Source organism: Thalassophryne amazonica, chromosome 6 (genome assembly GCF_902500255.1).
Source record: "Thalassophryne amazonica chromosome 6, fThaAma1.1, whole genome shotgun sequence".
Taxonomy (NCBI): Eukaryota; Metazoa; Chordata; class Actinopteri; order Batrachoidiformes; family Batrachoididae; genus Thalassophryne; species Thalassophryne amazonica.
Genome location: NC_047108.1, coordinates 48743151 through 48769123, shown reverse-complemented (window position 1 = coordinate 48769123; position 25973 = coordinate 48743151). Strand labels below are relative to the sequence as shown.

Below are 25973 nucleotides of genomic sequence, written 5' to 3'. Positions count from 1 at the left end.
ATTAAATTTTAAAATTACATAATTAACAGGAAATAAAAAGGTTGAGTTCTTCTAAAAATTCTTTAGCTCTAAAGTTCTAAAAAACACACACGCCATTCCAACTCATTATACAAGCTTTGCTTAATTTATTACCAACCTTACCACAAAAATATCATCTACCTATTTTATAAATATAAAATACTACCCAATCTACAACCCATGGATCCCCACGGGCAACACACTAGTACATCATTAATGACAAAAAAAAAAAAAAAGAAATATTTATACCTGTGTGTGTGTGTGTGTGTGTGTGTGTGTGTGTGTGTGTGTGTGTGTGTGTGTGTGTGTGTGTGTGTGTGTGTGTGTGTGTGTGTGTGTGTGTGTGTGTGTACAAACTACCTTTTTTTATATGTATCCACATTAAATGTTCTATATGCTAGCATAATCCAGTAGCAGTTGCTCTACAGATATTAAGTGAACAAGAAAGAGCACAGGAAAGTGAATAATGGTGCCAAGATTGAAGGATTCTGAAGAAAGTGTGCCTGTGTGCTGTTTTGATCCATGGAAGACAGAAAGATGATTACTTATGAGAATAATATTGATATTAGAAGACACCCCCCCCCCCCCCCCCCCCCCCACTCCCCAGTGGTGTTCAAGAGATAAACATAATCTAGTGTCAAATGGGTTAATGTCAGAACTGGATTTCCTGTCTTATTTGTCTTAAGTGAACATAATATTTGCTTAGTTTTGTTGGTGCGTACTACTTGTGTTCACGACAACATTTTGGCCATGTGGCAAGCTTCTCTATGTATGAGCCAGTGAACATGTGCCATAGTATTGAGACATCCATCAACTGGAAAAGGCCAAGGGAATGCTCTTGCATCACATGGCAGTCACAGGTACATGGCTACTTTTATAAGATGATGAAGCACCGGTTGGCTTTCTGGTGATTGGCATCCAATACCCAAGGCGATTCCATAGTGGGTTGGTGACACACTGCACCAGTGCATGCTCTCATACCTGACCTGAAACCCAACTATCTTCTAAATGTCTTACTGCAGAGTCTGCAATGACTGAAAACCACTCTCAGTTCCCTGAAGATGCTCCAGACAAAACAACTCGAGAGAAGAGAAAAAGAAAGAAAGAGCGGGATCGCCCAAGAGTGGATAATAAAGAGGAGCAAGGGATGGCACAAGAGGAGAAACTCCAGAAAACCTCCGTCTCTACACACCCAGTTACAGGTAACTTTGATTCCCCAGTTTCATCTTGGCATTACATTCTGAAATAATGTGACTTTGTCATTTTCCTTCACCACAGAGCAAATTTATTGAACCCAATCCTAGTGGTATAGTAAGGATGACTAACAGTTAAGATTCCCCTGCATTTAAGCAGGACATCATACAAGTTATTTTAAAGAACATCTGGCACCTAAGATGTTCTCTTCTTTTGATGAGAAAAGGAAGAAGTGCCTTGAGAGGAGTAAGTGTTCCTTTGAAGTGCAAAAATAATGATTATACAAGGAAAGGACATGGAAATGAAAGGATAATTACAGGGCATTGTTTTCAGCTGCAGGCTGCTACCTGCCATTTTGCTCTAAAATTCTGGAAAAGATGGTTTCACAGCAGCTTGTGGACCACCTTACTGAGAATAATCTTTTTGAGCCACTGCAGTCTGCTTTTAGAAAATATCATTCCATACAGACGGCTCTCACTAAAATGGCAAATGATTTTCTGCTTTCAATGGATCGGACACCACTACGGTTCTGGTGCAGTTCGATCTTAGTGCTGCGTTTGATACCGTGGATCACCATATTCTACTCAATAGGCTGGAGAGTCATTTTAGGATTACTGGGAATGCCCTTGCATGGTTGACATCATACCTGACCAGTCGTTCCCACTGTGTTTTGTACAACACTACCTCTAACCTTAGTGACATGAAATTTGGGGGTCCACATGGGTCAGTCTTAGGCCCCCTGCTTTTCTCCCTGTGTATAGCACCCCTTGGGGACATATTGCAGCGTTTTGGGATTACCTTTCATTGCTATGCTGATGATAGTTACACATGCTGATAACTGCTGGTGATCTCATCCACATAAAATCCTTAGACGATTGCCTTGCATCAGTGAAAAGCTGGATGTCTAGTGACTTCCTACTTTTAAACTCTGACAAGACTAAAATGATGGCTCTTGGGCCAGTGGGACATCAGCATCAATTTGACCAGCTAACGCTTAGCCTAGGCTTGTGTGACATACATCACACTGACAAAGTGAGGAACCTTGGGGTAATTTTCAATCCTACGTTGTCCTTTGATCTCCACATTAGAGATATTAGAGAAGTATAGCAAAGATTCATCCCATCCTGTCTATGGCTGATGCTGAGACCCTGATTCATGCATTTGTCTCTTCTAGACTGGACTATTGCAATGTTCTTTTTTGTGGTTTACTGCAGTCCAGCATTAAGGGTCTCCAATTGGTCCATAATGCTGCTGCCAGACTTTTGACAGGAAGCAGAAAGTTTGACCACATTACACCTATTTTGGCATCTCTTCACTGGCTTAAAAGGTCTGTGGGTCACAGAGGTTTCTCTTATTGTGCATCTGTGAGAATTTCAAGTCCAGACTTAAAACGCACTTATTTTCCTTTTTGTATGGCTAGCATAGTGGCATAGTATGTTACTATGGTTTTACCCTTTTAAATTAATTTTATTAGTAAGCAGAGCGGACCACGGCCTAAAGTCTATCTAAAGTCTGTGTCTTTTAGTGAAGCTTAGGGTTAGTGGCCGGCGATCACCATAGCATTTCTTCTGTTTTTCTTTTGCTTAATACTGACAAATTATACTGTATTTGTTGTCTTTCTGCCACCTGATTTTGTTTTTTCTCTCTGTTTGAGGTGCAGCCCCATCCAGAGATGGGAGTGGGTGTCTTCTTCTGCAGGTCTCCCGTCCTGTGCACCAGGGACTCCCAAAATTTCCTGTACATTCATATTGCCAATTGTGTCAGTAGCATGGCCCAAGCAGATGGTCACTCCTTTGATTCTGGTCTGCTTGAGGTTTCTTACTCAAATCATCAGAGGGAGTTTTTCCTTACTACTGTCACCTGTGTGCTTGCTCTTGGAGTTGGTAAGGTTAGAACGGGGGTCACCAACCCTGTTCCCAGAGAGCCCCTGCCCTGTATGTTTTCCACATCAACCTCCTCAAGTCACACCTGTTTTTTTTAAGTGGTGTCTTCCAGCTGTTGATTGGCTGAGCACACCTGATAGAGTTAATTGCCTGAGAGTAGAACAGGGAGAGTTAGAAAACATGCAGGGCAGGTGCCCATCCAGGAACAAGGCTGGTGACACCTGGGTTAGACCTTACTTGTGTGAAGCACCTTGAGGCAACTTTGTTGTGATTTGGTGCTATATAAAATTAAATAAACTGAACTGAACTGAACTTGGTTCATATGCTTCATGTTGGCACATACGCAATTTGCCTGTTTAAATGTGTAGAGCCAACTGCTTACTGGTTATTGGTTTGACACTTAGTGTGTGCTCACTTTTATGCAGTGCAGCATGTCATCTTTTCGTTTGTAGCTGACTCCGTACCCCTGCACACATGAGTACATGTGCTTTCACACATTTGACCACCTACCCCCTATTATTCCTAATCTTAAGGCTGTTTGCTTTTTACATTTGTGTATGCAGGCATATCTCCAAGGAAACCAATGGAGTGTGACAGCAGTGCTGCAGCAGACATTGTGTTGTTGGTGGATGGCTCGTGGAGCATTGGGCGCACCAATTTCAGAAGGGTCAGAGACTTTTTGGAGGGCCTGGCGACATCCTTCCACATTGGGCCGGAGCACATACAGATTGGTTTGTACTCACACTGATATAGTTCTAGAAGGTGTATTGCAGGGGTCACTGACCCTGTTCTTGGAGCATCCCTGCCCTGCATGTTTTCTAACTCTCTAGTCTATCTTCATCTCTTATATATATATATATATATATATATACAGTATGTTGAATCATATAAATTATTTTGTTTTTCTGGCTGTTCTTCACATGGTGACTACTGTCTTTAGTTGAGTCTCTGTAACACCATTATTCCACAGTGTGATGTTTTAATATGATCATCCACAATCCAAAAATGTGTAAAAATGGGATGAAACTGTTACAGTTGGGAGATATAGCAGAATCAGTTCGAATGCCAAAAGCAAGGAACCGGGGACCAGGAAGTGTAGATGCAAAAGAACCACTATGCTTTAATTAACCAATGTGGAACAGACTTCAACATACAGAGACACGGTGGATGACAGAGGAAGGATCCAGGAACAGATTACAAGGAACATGTGGCAGGAACACAGTGGAGGATAACCAAACTGACATGTACTTATAAACCAGGAAATCACCCGATGACACAAACGAACAACCCTTAACAAAACATCAGCATTAAAACACAGGCATAGGTGAGGTACAACCCCAATTTCAATGAAGTTGGGACATTGTGTGAAATGAAAATAAGATGAGATGAGATATACTTTATTGATCTCATAGTGGAGAAATTATGTTTACACTCCAGTTACCTCAGACAGCAATTAGTCCACAATTATTACTTGTTTACCGTAATAATGGCACACATCAGAATTAAAGACACCACATACACATTTGACATTGTTTATGTGCACTAAGTTTGAAGAAGTCCGTTATCCGAATTGAGGCAAGTGGGTGAAGGTCACGCAGCAACCCTGAGATGCGCCACCGTCAGCTTGGGGGGAGGAACGGGGGCCAGCTGTAGCTAAAACTGCACTGCCCCTGCAGAAGGGGGAAGGAATGACGTGAACAGAAGCCGGAGTGGGGGATGTTTGATGGGGGGTAGGAGGGGGGGGGGTAGAGCATGCTTCAGTCCTATGAAAACAGTTTATTGTCTTTGTGAGTTGAGATAAGAAACAGCTAAATGTTCCCCAGACCGAAGACATTCCTCTGGAGGAAAACAGTCGGGAAATTTGACCTTCAGGCTTGATAAGCCTGTAGTGTTGTGGTTTGAGCAATGAAAAACACTTTTAACAGTTCCACTTGAACAACCAAATCCCAATTATGAATTAAGAATATTCCCAATTATGAATTAAGAATATTCACCAGCCTCTGAAATCTTCAACTTCACTGCAAGGCACGCATCTGCTCCAAGATGTCATCCAATTTGAGTCTGAGTTCAAGAGTCATCGCAGTCTGAGAATGCACTGCCTTACCAACCTTGTTAAACATGACAAGTGAGGGGCCGTGGTTCTTGATGCCGCCGTCTTGCCAATTTTCCGGTAGATCAGGGTGGCACATAAGCCAGAAAGTACCAACCCTGCTACCATAAGACCAAAAAATGAATAAATCCTCGAAGTCCTCAACGGAGAAAGGCGCCAAGCATGCAATATGCCAAGACCTCCAGGAGTCGAGAACATAGCCCGCAGGATGCGTTCCATCTGGCCAGGTAGGATACCCCGGTCCTGACCTTCTCGTAGAAAAAATGGTGTCAATAGCATACAGAGACCAGCTGATCAATTCCATGGTTAATCCAATAGCAGTCCAATAGATCCAGTATCCAATATAATTTGAGGAATTCACAGTCTGGTGAAGTAGGGACTTGAAGGTTAAAGCAGAGAACAGAGATAAGGGAGAGTGGAGGACATGCGACCGCCCTCGTCAGAGTCCCAAGCCAAAATGCCAAAAGCCAATGATTTGCAAATCCTCTTCAACTTGTATTTAATTGAATACACCACAAAGACAATATATTTAATGTTCAAAGTGATAGACTTTTTTGTTTTTGTGCAAATATTTGCTAATTTTGAAATGGATGCCCGCAACACATTTCCAAAATGCTGGGACAGGGGCAACAAAAGAATGGAAACGTTGATGAATGCTCAAAGAACACCTGTTTGGAACATTCCACAGGTGAACAGGTTAATTGGAAACAAGTGTGTGCATGATTGGGCATAAAAGGTGCATCCTCAAAAGGCTCAGCCGTTCACAAGCCAATATGGGGCGAGGATCACCACTTTCTGAACAACTGCGTAAAAAAAATAGTCCAACAGTTTAAGAACAATATTTCTCAACATTGAATTGAGGGGAGGTGATGGTCCTGTGGCTAAGGCATTGGGCTTGAGACCAGAAGATTCTTGTTTCAAATCCCAGCCTGACTGGAAAATTACTAATCCCCTATGAGCGCCTTGTATGGTAGCACCCTCACATCGGGGTGAATGTTAGGCATTATTTGTCAAGCGCTTTGAGGGTCTGATGCAGATGGAAAAGCTATATAAATGCAGTCCATTTACTATTTATTTGCAAGGAATTTAGGGATTCCATCATCTACAGTCCATAATATAATCAGAAGATTCAGAGAATCTGGAGAATTTTCTACACGTAAGCGGCACGGCTGAAAACCAACATTGAATGCCCGTGACCTTCGACCCCCCCGGCGGCACTGCATTAAAAACCAACATCATTGTGTCAAGGATCTTACTGCATGGGCTCAAGAACACTTTGGAAAACCATTGTCAGTTAACACAGTTCGTCGCTACATCTACAATTGCAAGTTAAAACTCTACCATGCAAAGTGAAAGCCAAACATCAACAACATCCAGAAACGCCACCGCCTTCTCTGGGCCCAAGCTCATTTGAAGTGGACAGACACAAAGTGGAAAAGTGTCGGGAGGAGGAGGGTTTCCAGTTTGGTGGGCACAGGATCTCATCACTGCTTTTTGCAGATGACGTGGTCCTGTTGGCTTTATCGTCCGGTGACCTCCAACACTCACTGGATGGGTTCGCAGTCGAGTGTGAAGTGGCTGGGATGAGGATCAGCACCTCTAATTTTGAGGCCATTGTTCTCAGCAAGAAACTGATGGGTTCCCTGCTACAGGTAGAGAATACGGTCTTGCCCCAAGTGAAGAAGTTCAAGTACCTCGGGATCTTGTTCACAAGTGAGGTGACAATGGAGCATGAGATTGGCCGGAGAATCGCTGCAGCGGGGCGATGTAGCATTCACTCTACTCTACTGTTGTGATGAAAAGGGAGCTGAGCCAAAAGACAAAGATCTCAATTTACTGGTCAGTCTTTGTTCCTACTGTCACCTATGGTCATGAGGTTTGGGTCGTGACTGAAAGAACTAGATCCTGGGTATAAGCAGGCTAAATGTGCTTCCTTAGGAGGGTGGCTGGTGTCTCCCTTAGAGATAGGATGAGAAGTTCGGTCATCCGTGGAGAGCTTGGAGCAGAGCCGCTGCTCCTTCGTGTTGAAAGGAGCCAGCTGAGGTGGTTTGGGCATCTGGTAAGAATGCCCCTTGGGCACTTCCCTAAGGAGGTGTTCCAGGCACATCCATCCCTGAGGAGTCCCCGGGAAAGACCCAGGCCTAGGTGGAGAGATTACATCTCCACATTGGCCTGGGAATGCCTTGGGATCCCCCATGCAGAGGTGGTCAATGTGGCATGGGAAAGGGAAGTCTGGGGTCCCCTGCTATAGCTGTTGCCCCCACGACCCGATCCCGGATAAGCGGTTGAAGATGAGTGATGAGTGAGTGAGGATTCATTAAGTTCATCATAGAAGACGGTCACCAAATGTGGTACAACTGCAAAGACAACAAACACCAAGATGTAGTTGTCTTCACTGTCAGCAGTGAGATGGTGAACTCTGTCTTGACCTGCACACCTGTCAACAAGAGAATACTTTCCATTTGTATTGCTGCATGGCCATGTAGCATTATAGCCACTCAACTGCATGGTCCCACATCAGAGTAGAAGAACTCATTGATTAATTGCAAGCTGTCATCAAGAAGATTCCAAAGAAAGAACCTCCCATTGTCGTGGCCGATTAGAATGTTAGGATAGGAATAAGAATAAGAACAGTTGGACACTTTGAACTTGAGGAGCTCAACAACCATGGATTGAGACTGCTGGAGTTTGCCAGCAGCAACAAACCCCTCCTGGAGCTGACACTGGGAGTTACCATGACATGGTTTGGATGACTTTAGAACTGCAGTCCTAATCGCCCCATGTCAGATTCAACATGGAGAAGCTTCAAAACTCATAGGTCACTGCAGTATTTCAGTCAAAAGACAGTGCAGCAGTGGTCCCCACCTACTAATGACTCATTAGTTGGTGGGGACCACTGCTGCACTGTCTTTTGCAAGATGATATTAACACCCTCAGGAATGGCATCAGTTTGATGTTACAAGAGGGAACAACAGGGATTCAAAGGAAGCGCATGCACAATGCCAGTCATTGATGATGTATTGGGCCTATTTGGCAACCTTATGGAACTCAAAAGGAAGAGAAAAAAAAAACAGACCAGCAGTAGCTGCACAGTACAGTCCACTCAACAAAAAGTATCAGATTCAAAATGAAGGCATCCCAAAAGAACTATTTACTGAGCAATGCAAAAGTATCAACAAAGGCATGAATAGCAAGATAGCCTTTGAATGTGTCCCTCCTTTCTGACAAAAAAGACTTTGAGAAGATTGACTGTATGCAGCCAAGAACTGTGAAACTACAAGCGAATGTCATATATAAGCTTCCTGTAGAACAAGCTCAACACAAACTGGAATACAGGGGACATACCAATACTGCTGGAAAAAGTAAAGGAAGCATTTTGCTTACTGAAGGGAGACAGAACACCAGGTGGTGACAATGTACCAGCAGACATCTTGAGACTGAGAGGCCCTGAATTCAAAAATGGTCAACCTGCTATCTGTCAAAGAATTTGGGAAAGGAAGAACTGACTGAAATATTGGACCTGATCTTTAATCATCTTTATAAGAAAGAACCTGAGACTCTGCCAGAACTATAGAATAATCAGCTTGGACACCCCAGTAAAGTGTGCTTCAGGTTTTCCTGAATCTAATGCACTGGCAGCCAGTGAAGTGATGTCTGGACTGGAATGATGTGATGTCATCTGTATACTGCTGGAAAAATTATGTGAAAAGTTCTAAGATGGATGCAAGACAACATGTTGCATAATTGACTTTAAATATTTTTTCTCAGGTCTTACCCAGTATAGTGGAGATCCACGGACAGAGTGGCACCTCAACAGTTTCACCACCAAGGACCAGTTATTGGAAGCCATAAGGAATTTCAGGTATAAAGGAGGAAACACTTTTACAGGTAAATGCACTTACATATTGTACATTTGGTAATGTTTGTGTCTTATATGTGTTAACATATCCCAAGAATATACACAAAAAGCCAATTAGTTCCTCTGTGTTTGTAGAGTGTATCACCATGTATCCATCTGTCTTATAGGCCAAGCACTGTTACATGTCATGGAGGAGAATATGAGGACGGAGTCTGGTGCCAGACCGGATACACCATTTTTCTTGGTCCTGTTGACCGATGGCAAATCACAGGATGATGCCATTGCTGCAGCAACTCGGCTAAAGAATGCTGGTGTGGAGATCATCGCTGTAGGTATGGCTGGCAGTAGTGGGGGGGATTAATTCTTATACATGTCAGGGGTAGGAATGTGGGTGCTGGCTACCATTAATAAACTCTTTTAATGTACTTTATGTAAACCTGGATTTCTACTTTTGACTCTAGTAATTTTTTGAGCCTGTAACGTACTTATTACTTAAGTATGTTTTGCCATACAGCTTAGATATAGAGTGAAAATGTGTAGAATCTGATGGTGACAGTGTGTGGCGCAGCTGCAGGTGCTGAGATGCACTGAGAGATGAAATGGAAAAACTACCTGTTTTTGGACTATGATAAATGTGACACACCACAGAACAAGAAGCATCTAGTGACAAATTGTAGCTATATCTGAACGCCATTTACTTCAAAATCTAAAACCAGACAGTTATGCGATTTTCCAAAGCACTTGTTGTGCCTCCAAAGAAAATCACTATTTTCAAAATTCTTCACCCTCCACCAGCATCTTTAAATGTTCACCTGTAAAGGCCCCTTCACACATAGTGCGAATATGTACAACTCCAGGGCGACACCCGTTGGAGCAGCAGGTATGTGCACACCACGAAACATCGTGCCGACGGGCAGGTGTGCACACTGCTGGTGTGACGGTTCAGCAGCTTTCCCCAGCAGCTGCAGCAGCTGAAAAAAAAAATACATGTCACTCATGGGATTTGAACCCGTGCCTTCCAAAAGCTCTGATTGCAGACAGAAACTTTACCAAGTGAGCTACCATTACTGTCCTGTAAAAGCTTCTGAACACTGCCTTATATCAGGAAGCACATGGACGTATTTAAAAAAAGTCAAAACGACGTACCATATAAAACATTGCATTGTATTAAATCCCTCTCATGAAGCAGGCTGTTGTGAAAGTGTAGTGACACGGACCCACAACAGGGGGCGCAAATGAACGGCCAATAGAAATATGATCCGTTTTATGATCCATTTTATATGATCTGTTCCTCTGTAGATGACTCGTGGTCACTGACGTACAGTCATGGAATCACATGAATGAAAAGCAGTTTGCTCATCTCATTCCTGCCAGCCCACGCGCATCTTGCCGACACGTGTCTTGTGGACGGCGCGCCGCAGGACACCACATCATGTGGAATAGAGCTCACGTGGGTGATGTGAAAGTCAGATCGCCTGCTGCGTGGTATGATCTGATGGTCTGCTTCAACGTGGGGCCAGCCTGTCCCTGTGCACGCCATGCGCGTGCGTGCTCGCTTGCCGCAGCCGTCACCACAGTGATATATGTTTTTATTTTTGTCCACTTGATGACAACAAAACACACGCATGTCAAAGTGGTCAGTTGTTACTCCATGTCCATCCAAACACAGTACTGTTTAGCTGGGATGTCCAGAATGACAGATCTCCACAGCCGCTTCTGTCATAGCCACACCTCCTGTCAGTTCAGTGCACACACCAAAGCCACACTCGTGGGGCACTTACAGAAATTTCACTGAGAGTACGACAGTGATTGTCTGCAGACGTCTGTGCCAAGAGTGCGAATGGCCACACATTTTCTAAGTGTCATGTGAGCGGTGTTAAATGTTCGTGTGTGTCACCTGGAATTTGGCCTACACCTGCCGTGAGAGGGTTCAATGGGCTCGCACAGCCCACACTCTGTCAGGCACTGGTGTGCACAAATAGTTGTAGCAACAGGTGTACGAGGTGTTGGAAGCAGCTACGAAATTACACAGTTTGCATACGATTCCTGCTTCATGTGCACTTAATGCGCAATTCGACCAAATTCGCACTATGTGTGAAGTGGCCATAAGCAAACTAATAATCTGTTTCATGAAGGACAAAGAAAGAAGCCAACTAGATTATTCTGCACAAAATGTTAGGCTCTTATTATCCTGCTATTGTTCATGTGAATAGACTGTAGAAATTGCCCCAGTGTTGCCAATAATGGCAAAATAACATAAATGATAAGAAATAAACATAATATTAAAAATAAATTGCATAAAGTGCACTCACCGGCTTGCAGAATGAGAGATGAGATGAGATGAGGGAGGTGATGGTCTAGTGGTTAAGGCATTAGGCTTGACACCAGAAGATCCTCGGTTCAAATCCCAGCCTGTCTGGAAAATCAGTAAGGGCCCTTGGGCAAAGTCTTTAATCCCCTATTGCTCCCAGTGTGTAGTGAGCGCCTTGTATGGCAGCACCCTCACATCGGGGTGAATGTGAGGCATTATTTGTAAAGCCCTTTGAGCATCTGATGCAAATGGAAAAGTGCTATATAAATGCAGTCCATTTACCATTTAACTGAGAGAGATGAGATGAGATTCATTGTCATTGTCATTACATGAGTGCAACAACAACAAAATTATGTTTACACTCAAATTACCTCAGACAAAATACAGCAATTAATCCACAATTATTACTAGTTGGATGTAATAATGGCACACATCAGAATTAAAGACAATCAATCAATCAATCAATCAATCAATTTTTTTATATAGCGCCAAATCACAACAAACAGTTGCCCCAAGGCGCTTTATATTGTAAGGCAAGGCCATACAATAATTACGTAAAACCCCAACGGTCAAAAACGACCCCCGGTGAGCAAGCACTGGCTACAGTGGGAAGAAAACTCCCTTTTAACAGGAAGAAACCTCCAGCAGAACCAGGCTCAGGGAGGGGCAGTCTTCTGCTGGGACTGGTTGGGGCTGAGGGAGAAAACACAACACATATACATTTCACATTGTTTATGTGCACTAAACTTGAAGCAGTCAAGTCATCCAAACTGAGGCAAAGTGGGTGAAGGACACAGCAGGAGGGCCTGCACCGCTCAGCTTTGGGAGTTGAAGGCTGCAGCAGTAAAAACTGCGCTGCCTCCAGGGTGGCAGGGAGGAAGCCAGGGTGAGGGGAGTGGAGAGACACAGGGGGGTAATAAGAATGGAGGGAGGGAGACATGCATCCTGTGCAGATGAGTAAGTTTGTGTCAGTTTCTGTCCGTGTGTGCATAAAGTCTGATGTTGCTAGGGCAGCAGCAGGCTTGGGGGGGGGGGGGGGGGGTAGATAGATAAGAAGGGGGAACCGAATTCCTCACCAGGCCGTCAATCCTTCGGGGGAAGAGCAGGGCATTTGACCTTCAGGAGCCGATAAGGCTGCCATGTTGATGTGAGGCAGAGAGATAGCAGATTCCATTTACTGCACCTCTGATGGATGGTGAGATACACGTGGTAGTTTCAGATGCTAAGCTGCGTTGTGATCTAGGCACGTGGAGGAGGACAGGCTCAGAATGAAAAAGACTTAACAGGCTCAGGTCTGGGCTGTGGATGGGTCACTCAAGACATCCACAGGGTTGTCCTGATCCCCCTCATTTGACATCTTGGCTGTTTTGCTCCGGGTCATTGTCCTGCTGAGAGAAAAACCGTCGCCCCAGTCTGAGTTTAAGAGTGCTCTGGAGCAGGTTTTCCAGGATGTCTCTGTACATTACTGGATTCATCTTTCCCTCAATCCTGATTCGTCTCCCAGTTCCTGCCACTGAAAAACATCCACATAGCATGATGCTGCCACCCCCATGCTTCACTGTAGGGGATGGTGCCTGGTTTCCTAGAAAACATGATACCTGGCATTCACGCCAAAGAGTTCAGTTCTTGTCTCATCAGACCAGAGAATTTTGTTTCTTATGGTCTGAGAGTCTTTCAGGTGTCTTTTGGCAAACTCCAGCACAAACTCCAGGCTGCCATGTGCCTTTTACTAAGGCGTGGCTTCCATCGGAGCTCTGACAGCTCTGAACATCAGGTTCTTGGTCACCTCCCTGACTAAGGCCTTTCTCCCCAGGTTGCTCAGTTTAGATGGGCGGCCAGCTCTAGGAAGGGTCCTGGGGATCCGTGACTTCTTCCATTTACGGATGATGGATGCCACTGTGCTCATTGGGTTTTCTGTATACTTCCCCAGATTTGTGCCTTGAGACAATCCTGTCTCAGAGGTCTACAGACAATATCCTTTGACTTCATGCTTAGTTTGTGCTCTGACATTGCACTGTCAACTATGGGACCCTTATATGTAGACAGATGTGTGGCTTTCCAAATCATGTTCAATTAACTGAGCTTGGCCAAAGCTCCAGGTTGTGAATTCAGCACAAGGGGAGAGAGGACAGACCTAATTGAAGACAAAGACAGTGCAGCTGTATGTGTGTATCTGGATGTGCACAAATGCAGTGAGAAAGATGATCTAGCCACATTGGCATTCAGATGTTAGACGAATCCCACTAATATCTGGGCACCCCGGGCGGAGTGTGCTATATCTGTCTGCATATATGTCGTTCTGGCCAAATATGAGCTCTTTGTGTTGCATGTGGAAATATGACGTTATCCATCTATCAAAGCTCCACTCCACAGGAGACCAGGTGATTAAGTGATATTTGCCACTGGACAATTATTCAATCTGTTACTAATCAGTTTACTTGAACACTCACAGTGTGAGAACACCTTCAAACACTGGCTCAGCAACCAACTATTAATTTCATGTCAGTGTACTGTAAATAGGCTTTCATAAATTTGTGTTCCTTATTTAGGGTGTGAAGAATGCTGATGAAGTTGAGTTGAGGCAAGTGGCATCGGATCCAGTGGAACTGAATGTCTACAATGTCATTGACTTCCCCGTACTGAGCAAACTAGTGTCACGGCTGGTTCACATTCTGTGCAGGAGGATAGAGGACCGTGGCATTGCAAAACGTATTAAATGTGTTCTACATCTGTTGATATTTGTTACTTTTCTTGTAAAATTGTCATACAGACATAATTACACAATGAGCTTGGCTACAGTCCAGGTGTAATGGGCCTTTCACACTGAAAGCATTGGAAGCATCAGAGGCATCAGGAATCAGTCTAAAAAGCATTATTTTCAATGAGACGCATTGCTTTTTAGAGGCGTCAGAAGCTTCGCGTCAAAAGCTGAGCTAAAGCGACGCTTCTGACGGGAGCGCGCATTGCCGCTTTTCGGCAGGCTGACGCGGTCAAAATTCAACCCAATCCAACTTTCGACGCTCTGAGCTGTGACGTATAGCTTCGCGTTGTCCAATAGGAATGACGCGTCAGGCCAAAACACGGAAGACTAGTGGCAGAAACCACTGATGTATACAAAACAGAAACATGCCACAGGATTGCTCATTTATAGAGCAATTTTCTGAAGAAAAATCCTTGGAAATGTTTTTTTTTTTGTTTGTTTGTTACCTCAAAATTTCTGATTACAAAAAAAGTTCAGAACACTTTTAATTCAAATAGCTAAATACATCAATAAATGGTTCTTTAGAAACCTTTCATCTGTAAATTAAAACCACCTGTTATTTCAGATTAGATAATTTCTTAACATAAGGAACCTTGGACATTTATTTTTAGACAAATAAAATAACATGGAAATTTGTACATTTTTAAGTCTGGTAGATTATTTATATCTCATTTCAACCAGAAAAACAGACACTGTAAATAAATACAAATGTTTATTATAAATGCAACAGGAAATAATTTAACAATTACTGCAGTGTGATTGTAAAGTAGGATTTCTGTAACATAAACCTCACGATGATTTTTTTTTCTAGTCATTTCAACTTGTAATTTCGTTAAAATATGTAATTGCCTTTAATGTTGTTATCAGGACAGTCATTTCTAAAATATGAATTTGAGCACAATAAGTGGAGAGCGTCTACCTGTCTACAATGTCTTTTGACTTTGATTTCGTGGACATTTTTAATGATCCATTTATTGTTAAAATATAGAATGAAACAGCTTTTAAAAAATAATAAAATAGTTGCTGTTGAAAGAGCCTTTTATTTAGAAGCAGGTGATGTTCTGCTGGATTCTCGGGACCAGATGAGGGTCTCTTCTGCAGCTTTGAACTCTGGTGGTGTTGCTGAAGACACTTTTGTCCTATTTTGAAGAGCAGAGATGTTTTCTTTCGACTGGACTTCATGGTGTTCAGCTCATCAATGGAAGTTTGGTTGTCTGCACAGCAAATGTGCCTGATTGGGACAAATAAAAATATTTCTTAAAATATAAAGAAACACTAAACAGTTTATACATAAAAAAGAAAAAAAAAAGAAAAACAGGATGGAAAAAAAAAAACACTGAAAAAAAAGTTATTTAAAGTTGAGCTTTTGTGATCAAACTGGGACTTCGCATATATCCAAAAAGTGGGAGATTCGGACCTGAGTGGAGTTGCTCCATCAACCCCGGCTGCCTGTATTGCTCTGCCCAGTGATGATGCCCCAAATCCTGGCATCTCCTTGCGGGGCCAGCCCGCTGTCGCGGTTTGATCGATATCCCGCCAAATCGTCAGTCCTCCCTCGGTCGGCGTCACTCCGAAAAGTAGCTGAAAAAAGCTTCTCCCTGCAGGGTGATGGGAGAATCGTTCTACTGCTGTTTTTTAAAAACTTTTTTGTGGTTCAGGTGACGCAAATTCAAGATGGCGAGCGCTCAACCTTTTTCGGGTTGTGGAAACAGCTAGAGTGTGACGTAGCAATTTCCGCCCCCTTGACGCTTCCGAAGCGAAGCAACTGACATCAAAGAAATGCATCGGCCTGGCATTACGATGTGTTGGAAAGCTTTTGACGCATCGGCCTGACGCTTTCAGTGTGAAAGGGCCCATAAGAGTATGCTAAAAATTCAACTTTAATGAATTATTATTTTTCTATGTCATAATAATTCTCAAATGATATATTTATAGGAATTAATTGCAATTTTGAGTGTCCGAGTCAGAACTTTTGTACTTATGAAGCAATTAATTCATGCCAGGTGTACTGTAAATAGGCATTCATAAATTTGTGTTCCTTATTTAGGTGTTTATATTTACAACATATAAGGTAGCATAAATTAATCAAATGTATGTTTTGTGTATACTGCAATAAATCACATTTAGGCCTCATACTATAAGCATAAAGGCTTTCAGCTTTTCTTACATCAACATTTGAAAAAATGAACCTCCATAACTTGATTTCTTTTTTTACATTTTCAATCATATTTCCCATCTGAATAATAACTGCTATTTGATGATGTAAGTAATATAATATCCCTCTCAATCTGAATGACATCCCAATGTCCTCACTGTATGTCGTGGTGGTGGGCGTATATTATACTTGCACCCGCACCCTCCCCAAATGGTCATATCAAAGTTGACGTTTACACAGTAGTCAAAATTTTTGGGGTCCATATATATATAACACCGGATCATGTAACTTTCACACCTGATTGTAGACAAGCTGAAATGTCACCTTTTTTTCCCCAGGTGATCCTTTAATTAATTTATTTTTTAAAACCTAGTATTTTGAATGGAATCCATGTCTAACTGAGAAGCACTAAAAACTGACTTGCCTATCTCATGTTGCTGTTCCACTAGGAATGGACACAGAACCTACCACTGACCCAGTCCTCATCTACCCCAGTCCAACTGACCTGCGCTTCTCTGAACTGAGCTCAAAAGAGGTGAAGCTCCACTGGACCAACCCTGCCCGGCCTGTCCAACAATACAGAGTGGTTTACCACAGCGCCGAGGGTCAGAGTCCACAGGAGGTCAGGCATAAACCATCATTTTAATTTCACAATTTAAGTAAAACAGTTTTCTTGTCTGTTAGATCAGAGCATGCACTGGTGTTGTGTATTGCAGTATCTACCACCCTATGGAACCACACTCTTTGCCACATGTTCTTTTTCATCACTTTCTGTAAAGCACAAACAATTTGATACATTTTTTCTTCATGATTTGATTTGGAATTGAATGTGCAAGGTTCCCAGTGCATTTCTGTGTATGAAAATAAAATTATTATAAGGATTTTGAGGCTTACTCACTTTTTTAAAGACACTGCTATTGTTTGAACACATACATTTTGAATACATAATCAACCTCTCTCGTATATGTGTATGATTAAATAAGTCAGTTTCATTTTGGACATTGTATTAAGCCATGGTCTAGCATGGTCCTGCGGTGCACCCCCCCCAACCCTATACATTTGGTATCATTACAAATGTTAGGAATGTCCACATTACCAAAATAACTAGAAACAGTAAAAATATTGTGCTCACTTGACATATGAGCACTTTCAATTGACCAGCCAAATGAACATGTCCATTATAGAACAGCTGATATTTTTTTCTGCACAAGTTACCAAATCATCATCTTTTAAGCATATGGACATATAAGACAACCAAATGGAAGCTGTCTTTGTATAGAATCGACAACATTTTGAATTATGTGCACAGCTTCTTGTTCAGAATCAGAGGGTACAAACCCCCATGTCAAAGGTTGTAATGACATACTCTTGACCTACTTCAAGTGTGGCCTCTTCTGCTACTCGCAGGCATTCTTTGATAGTTTTGTATTCCGTAATGGGGTGGTTAATGACACTGTAGCAATACATTATTGTCATATGTCATAGTGAGGCCCAGTATTTTTACTGTTACCAGTTACGTTTGTAATCTAGACATCCTTAGCATTCAAACTAATGATACCAAATTTATAGAGTTGTTGGTGGGGGTGCACATGGGACCATGCTGGCCCATGGCCTATATACAGACTTGTTTTTAGTCTACCTTTACAGTTTCATATGGTTGGGATGTTATGCTAAACTTCTTCAAAGTTCCTGTTATATTCAAAATGAATGAATGAATGAATGAATGAATGAATGAATGAAAACTATTTGAATGAAAACTATTTATTTCGAACATTTGATACAACAACAATTACAAGATAGATCAGTAAAGACAACAACAAAAAAGTTCCTACTGTGTACCCAACATGTCCGAAAAGGGGTAGGGTGAAGCATCAGCTTATTTATCCCTACCCCTTCTTCCCCACAACCAGTAATACCCTTTGCCACATATACACATAGATTCCTACACACCTAAACCGATATCAATATATATCAATATATATAAATATATATATATATATCAATATATCAATATATATATATATATATATATATATATATATATATATATATATATATATATATCAATATATATATATCAATATATATATATATATATATATATATATATATATATATATATATATATATATATATATATATATGTATCCATCAACATACATACACATATATATACATATATACACACATATACACACACATATACATATATATACATACACACACACACACATATATATATATATATATATATATATATATATACAGATATACACACATATACACAAACATAAATATACACCTACACATACCTACTTACATACAAAATACTATATATTTACAAAATTAAGACTTAGATTAGATTAGATATACTTTATTGATCTCACAATGGAGAAATTACTTTTACACTCCAGTTACCTCAGACAGCAATTAGTCCACAATTATTACTTGTTTACCGTAATAATGGCATACATCAGAATTAAAGGCAACACATACACATTTGACATTGTTTATGTGCACTAATTGTGAAGAAGTCTGTTATCTGAATTGAGGCAAGTGGGTGAAGGCCACGCAGCAACCCTGAGATGCGCCACCGTCAGCTTGGGGGGGAGTGACGGGGGCTGCAGCGAAAACTGCACCGCCCCCGCCGAAGGGAAAAGGAATGACGATAAGCAGGCACCAGAAAGGGTGGGTGTTGATGGGGGAAGGAGGGGGTGGGGGGGGGGGAATGGAACATGCTTCAGTCCCGTGAAAAAGAACAGAGATAAGGGAGAGTGGAGGAGATGCGACCGCCCTCGTCAGAGTCCCAAGCTTGAAATTAATTGTTTTAGGGCGGCACAGTGGCTTAGTCATTAGCACAGTTGTCTGACAGCAAGAAGGTCCTGGGATCACCTCCCACCTGTTCTTTCTGTGTGGAGTTTTCATGTCTTCGTTGTGTTTCTGTGGCTTCACACTGAATGCACCGGCTTCCTCAAATATCCAAAGACATGCAGATTAGGTGAATTGGAAACTATAAATTTACTGTACGTGTGAGTGTGTTCGTCTGTCTTTATGTGAACCTGTGATCAATTGGGCATTACAGTCTCGTTTGAGGGCAGGTGCTAAAGGGTTAAAATATGACGCATATGACATAATTCCTCTACTTCCGGGGGCAGAAACATGACACTTTCTCTGAGATTTCGGGCAGATTACATGCAAAATGAAAATACAAAGAAAAAGTGACGATGCAGTGGAAAGTAGATGTGTTGCGGTTTGTTTATGACCTGGAGCTCAAATGTGTCAAGGCGGTTGTGCAGGCGAGAGAACATAGCTACTCTGGTTAGCTGTGTAGGCAAACACTTGCTGACACAACATCTTCCCTTCTCCACCGGCAACTGAAAAAAACCCCTGCACTTTTCGCGACTGCTTCAGTGATTGCAGCTGAAAACAAAACGGTACACCAGAGTGGCTGTCCCATCAATTTCTATTCACTCACTAGATGGAGGACCAGGGCCATCCACTCATTCGTTGGCTGTTGCCAGAGTGCCGCCATCTTGGTTAGTGTTTAATAACCAGACATCAAGAGAAATCAATGTGGACATGATCAATGTTTTTAAGAGAGAGTTTCACCATAAGTCTGCATTTTTCGTGCTATTATTATACTGTTACATTTATTCAAACTCAGTCCCACATTTGTACAGCCACTATTTGTCAAAACAAATACAGAAGAGGATCAGACTATTTATATAATAGACTTGAATTAATTTGTTCGTCCCGGTCCAGATAAAAAATAATACCATCAGTTTGTCAAACACATTATGTCTGCCCCGACATGAGATACTAGTCTGATCCTTAATTAATTTCATTATGAAGTTAAGTTAAAGATGGGAAATAATCAGGGATGAAAGTAAGTTTCGCACACTTGCATCACATCAAAGATATTAATATTAAAGCCTGCTCTTAACCCACCTGCGGCGCAGCTTTTACAGAGCGCTTCTCCACAAAAATTTCAAATAAAATAAATAAAATGAAACAGCCACGCCAGCCAGGGTGAAAGTAAGATTATTCAATCATTTCTAGACCAAGTTGAAAGAAATCTGAAAACACTACACTGGAATATGGAGTGTATATCACAGAGAAATTAATCTCATTTTTGTATATTCTTATATTCATAAAATATACAATGTCAAAGTTACCCACCAAATTGAGTTAATTCCATTCTATGAATTTGTTCTGACAGAATATCTCAGAATGGAAAACTTGATGTGAAGAAAAAACCGAGGCTAATTAAAAAGGGATAAATTGAGACTTATGAAAGTGAGACTTCTAATTGAATCGCTAAATGAATGATGTGATATTTATCACGACAAAGCATTCAGGCAGTAAAACTGAAGTCACTACTTTACAGAATACATATTGACACAAAATAAATCATTTTCTGACCTTTATTCAGCAATTTTAGTCATTTCCTCAGATCATTAATGTTACATATAATACACACTTATGAAAGCTCACTCCACAGTCCTTTGTCAGCTTGTTACTGCACCCGAATGCTGCACAAAACAGCATTTTCAGATCACTTTAACCCAAGTTTAACTTGGCGCATCATCGATTTCTTTTTAATTTAATGTTTGACGACGCGTAATAACACTAAGAAAGATGGTGGCTGCCTGGCAACAGCTCAGAGGCCGCGTCTGCCATCTAGTGGATTAAATAGAAATCAATGGGCTGTCCCCATAAGTGGTCAAATCCCACAATATCACACAGGGTTCAAACGAGACTGCACTGCCCTATTAGCAGACAATCTGGGGTGTACCCTGCCTCCATTGGGTCAGTGCTTATCTCTGACTTTCGTGGTGTGCAGGGACCGTGAGTCCACAACTCCACCTGGATGGACTCAGGTTCATTGCAGGTTAATACCATTTACAGCTGCATGGACTGAGACAGTACATATAAAGTGTCTTGTCCAAGGCATGAGCGGGATTCAAACCCATGTCTGTGTACATATTTGCAGGCCGGCTCCTTATCCACTGAGCTACCTGCTCTGTTTAGTTTGAATAAGTAGGATATAAAGTGAATGATTGAGTTGTTTTAAAATTCTGTTAGATATGTAGTGTTCAGTGAGCCACTTTATTCTTTGTGAAATACATATGGTTTGACTGAACAGGAAGAAAACCCTGTACCATTTTCCTCTTCTTGGTCAAGTCATTCATGCGCCGGTATTGTCCCTTTACTCTAAATTTTGAGGAAAACAAATGAAATGTTTGAGTTTGTATGTATGTCTGTCCCCAGGTGGTGGTTCCAGGGTCGGAGTCCACTGTGCTGCTGGAAGGGCTGTCCTCTCAGACACTGTACCATGTGTCCATCTTTCCTGTATATGAGCACAATGTTGGCCTGGCACTCAGAGGAACTGTCACCACACGTAAGATACATAAATGTAGTATTTAGAAATGTGTTTTACAGGATATAATGCTGAGGAAGTGTCAACCAGCTGTTGTGAGATTGTATGGTAGTGTTCATTTGTTTGTTTGTCTGATGAACAAACAATCACTGATGATCAGACAGTGATAGTACATTGGAGGTAAAGTCAAGTCCATAATTATTTGACAGTGAGATAATTTTAGTACTTTTGCGCCTGTACACCTCCACCATAATGGAGTTGAAACAATGAAGATGCACAAGTACTGTCAGTTTACTGTATTTTCAGTTTTAATTCAAGGTGTTTAAAAAATATCACATTAAACTTTTAGGAACTGCAGACATTTGAATACATAGTGCCTCCATTTTCAGAGCCCATACATAATTGGGCACACTTATATCCCCTTCTGGCAGAAGGCTTTTACTCCTTTAGTGCCAGCACTTCAAATTCAGGTACCTTATTTTCCAAAGTATAAATCACATATTTTTTGTTTTGTTTTGTTTTTGTTTTTTTGTCATTTGGAGGCCCTGCGACTTGTGCGGTGTGTGACATACTCTAAAAATATGGTAATCAGATTTGGTCAGTTTGATGTTCTTCCTTCATGTTTTCATCAAATTTCAGTTTGACCGCTTTCGTTCTTTGTCGTCAAGGCTTCAACAATTTTACAGTGACCATGTCTACTGAAAGTTTGTTCCAGAGTGGCAGCTTGTGGACAGAATGAGTTCTTCCTGATGTTCAATTTGCAGAACTGATGATTAATTCAGAAATAAAGAATGTTTTTCTTTTCTTCTAGTTTTCTTGAGACAAGGATGGATACATTAACATTTCTATGTCACTGAATATACCTTGGTCTTCATTTACCCCAGTCATGAAGAAACATTATGGTTCTGTATGGTAAACCCATTTACAGCATGCATTTATCAACAACTGAGTGACTGTGCAAGAAGGAGACAAGTATTTTGTTTAAAAATAAATTCTGACATATGAACTTTGCAAAAATGGCACTCTATGTGCAGACTGAGTATGATCTATTGCTGGACAACAAAGTGTACTTTAAAATATTCTTTACCATCTAAATTAAGGTAGTATTGCTGTATGATGTAGAAATTTCACTTTGTATATTGAGTTTTTTCCCCTAATATTTTAGAATGCAGTTGTAATCCTGGGATATTACGTTTCATATCTGGAGGTTCTCTAAATATCATCCAGAGAAGTCGTAGTGCAGGGCTTGATGGAACTTCTAGGCTCTATTGGAAGCAGAGAGAGCAGGCTGTGATGGCCCTGAAATGGGAGAAGAAGCCATTTGTTCGAGGAAACCTTAATCAGATAATTCAGCATCTGTTCTTAAGTGATCCTTGAACTGCTTACAGAAGAATCAAAGCACTTTGTTCCTCTCCACCTACACCTCATCCCACTGCAGCTATGGTGGAAGATGGTTCAGTCCTGACAGATGCCCCTGCTGTCCTGTCACCCTGGGCCAAATACTTTGAGCTGTTTGAGCAGGAGATGATCCTCCTGCTGGAATGTTAGATATCTCCAGCACCAGGGTTCATTTGGCTGCTTCTCCAATCAACTATGAACCACCAAATGTTGGTGCATTTGTAAAGGCCATGAAATTGTTGAGGTCTGAGAAAGCTCCAGGTGGGTGGAGATGCTTTTCTGAAACATTCTTTGTTCCGACTGGAGACGTGTATCATCCCTACAGAGTGGGAGAAAGGACTTGTTGTCCCTGTCTGGAAAGGAAAGAGTGAGCCCATGGATTGCAACAACTATAGGGGTATTACACTACTCTCTGTGCAAGAGAAGGTGCTTGCAAGGATTATTCCACCTATTTGCTACTCTGCACTGAAACAATCGAGATTCTATACTATGAAGTATGAAAAACCATCAGACTGCATTCTAGTTCTGTGAAAATCGGAGAATGCAAGCATAAATATGGGCAGCTTCTTTGCAGCCCATGTTGATTTTCACAAAGCATTTGATTCAGTTGTTCAGACTGCTTTCTGAGAAATCCTTAGAATTTATGGGATCCTCAAGAAGTTGCTAGACATCATAGTCAGTTCATAAATGTGTGCTGTTACTAAGGCAGAGAATATACAGTAAGTCTTTTCCATTGAAATTGGTGTTAGTCAGGAATGTGTTCTGGCTCTTGCACTGTTCAGTCCTTGCATGGACTGGGTGTTGGGTAGGGTTGTGGAAATAAGTGATGTAGCTGCTTTTGTGAAAGGTTTAATGGAGATGCTGTGATCTTTGCAAAATCAATGGATACCCCGATTGCAGGATTTACAATCACTTTAAAAAGTGTTAAACAAAAACAATCCTTATATTTAGTTTGTCCATATTTTTATGGTCTCTGAAATTGGAACAAGTATGTTTGCAAATCAATCAATCAATCAATCAATTTTTTTATATAGCGCCAAATCACAACAAACAGTTGCCCCAAGGCGCTTTATATTGTAAGGCAAGGCCATACAATAATTATGTAAAACCCCAACGGTCAAAACGACCCCCTGTGAGCAAGCACTTGGCTACAGTGGGAAGGAAAAACTTCCTTTTAACAGGAAGAAACCTCCAGCAGAACCAGGCTCAGGGAGGGGCAGTCTTCTGCTGGGACTGGTTGGGGCTGAGGGAGAGAACCAGGAAAAAGACATGCTGTGGAGGGGAGCAGAGATCGATCACTAATGATTAAATGCAGAGTGGTGCATACAGAGCAAAAAGAGAAAGAAACAGTGCATCATGGGAACCCCCCAGCAGTCTACGTCTATAGCAGCATAACTAAGGGATGGTTCAGGGTCACCTGATCCAGCCCTAACTATAAGCTTTAGCAAAAAGGAAAGTTTTAAGCCTGAATTGGGAGCTGGTTCCACAGGAGAGGAGCCTGAAAGCTGAAGGCTCTGCCTCCCATTCTACTCTTACAAACCCTAGGAACTACAAGTAAGCCTGCAGTCTGAGAGCGAAGCGCTCTATTGGGGTGATATGGTACTACGAGGTCCCTAAGATAAGATGGGACCTGATTATTCAAAACCTTATAAGTAAAAAGAAGAATTTTAAATTCTATTCTAGAATTAACAGGAAGCCAATGAAGAGAGGCCAATATGGGTGAGATATGCTCTCTCCTTCTAGTCCCCGTCAGTACTCTAGCTGCAGCATTTTGAATTAACTGAAGGCTTTTTAGGGAACTTTTAGGACAACCTGATAATAATGAATTACAATAGTCCAGCCTAGAGGAAATAAATGCATGAATTAGTTTTTCAGCATCACTCTGAGACAAGACCTTTCTGATTTTAGAGATATTGCGTAAATGCAAAAAAGCAGTCCTACATATTTGTTTAATATGTGCTTTGAATGACATATCCTGATCAAAAATGACTCCAAGATTTCTCACAGTATTACTAGAGGTCAGGGTAATGCCATCCAGAGTAAGGATCTGGTTAGACACCATGTTTCTAAGATTTGTGGGGCCAAGTACAATAACTTCAGTTTTATCTGAGTTTAAAAGCAGGAAATTAGAGGTCATCCATGTCTTTATGTCTGTAAGACAATCCTGCAGTTTAGCTAATTGGTGTGTGTCCTCTGGCTTCATGGATAGATAAAGCTGGGTATCATCTGCGTAACAATGAAAATTTAAGCAATACCGTCTAATAATACTGCCTAAGGGAAGCATGTATAAAGTGAATAAAATTGGTCCTAGCACAGAACCTTGTGGAACTCCATAATTAACTTTAGTCTGTGAAGAAGATTCCCCATTTACATGAACAAATTGTAATCTATTAGACAAATATGATTCAAACCACCGCAGCGCAGTGCCTTTAATACCTATGGCATGCTCTAATCTCTGTAATAAAATTTTATGGTCAACAGTATCAAAAGCAGCACTGAGGTCTAACAGAACAAGCACAGAGATGAGTCCACTGTCCGAGGCCATAAGAAGATCATTTGTAACCTTCACTAATGCTGTTTCTGTACTATGATGAATTCTAAAACCTGACTGAAACTCTTCAAATAGACCATTCCTCTGCAGATGATCAGTTAGCTGTTTTACAACTACCCTTTCAAGAATTTTTGAGAGAAAAGGAAGGTTGGAGATTGGCCTATAATTAGCTAAGATAGCTGGGTCAAGTGATGGCTTTTTAAGTAATGGTTTAATTACTGCCACCTTAAAAGCCTGTGGTACATAGCCAACTAACAAAGATAGATTGATCATATTTAAGATCGAAGCATTAAATAATGGTAGGGCTTCCTTGAGCAGCCTGGTAGGAATGGGGTCTAATAAACATGTTGATG

The 25973-nt window shown here is 41.4% G+C and overlaps 1 protein-coding gene across 1 annotated transcript in view; it reads left to right on the top strand.

Annotated features, from left to right (window-relative positions):
- Nucleotides 1-25973, top strand: part of LOC117512161 (collagen alpha-1(XX) chain) — a 166271-nt gene that overhangs the window by 55354 nt on the left and 84944 nt on the right. The window contains exons 6-12 of the mRNA XM_034172138.1: nucleotides 1041-1220; nucleotides 3659-3826; nucleotides 8974-9093; nucleotides 9232-9396; nucleotides 13926-14084; nucleotides 16741-16913; nucleotides 21563-21692. Coding sequence (XP_034028029.1) covers nucleotides 1041-1220; nucleotides 3659-3826; nucleotides 8974-9093; nucleotides 9232-9396; nucleotides 13926-14084; nucleotides 16741-16913; nucleotides 21563-21692 — 1095 coding nt within the window. The remainder of the gene's footprint in view (nucleotides 1-1040; nucleotides 1221-3658; nucleotides 3827-8973; nucleotides 9094-9231; nucleotides 9397-13925; nucleotides 14085-16740; nucleotides 16914-21562; nucleotides 21693-25973) is intronic.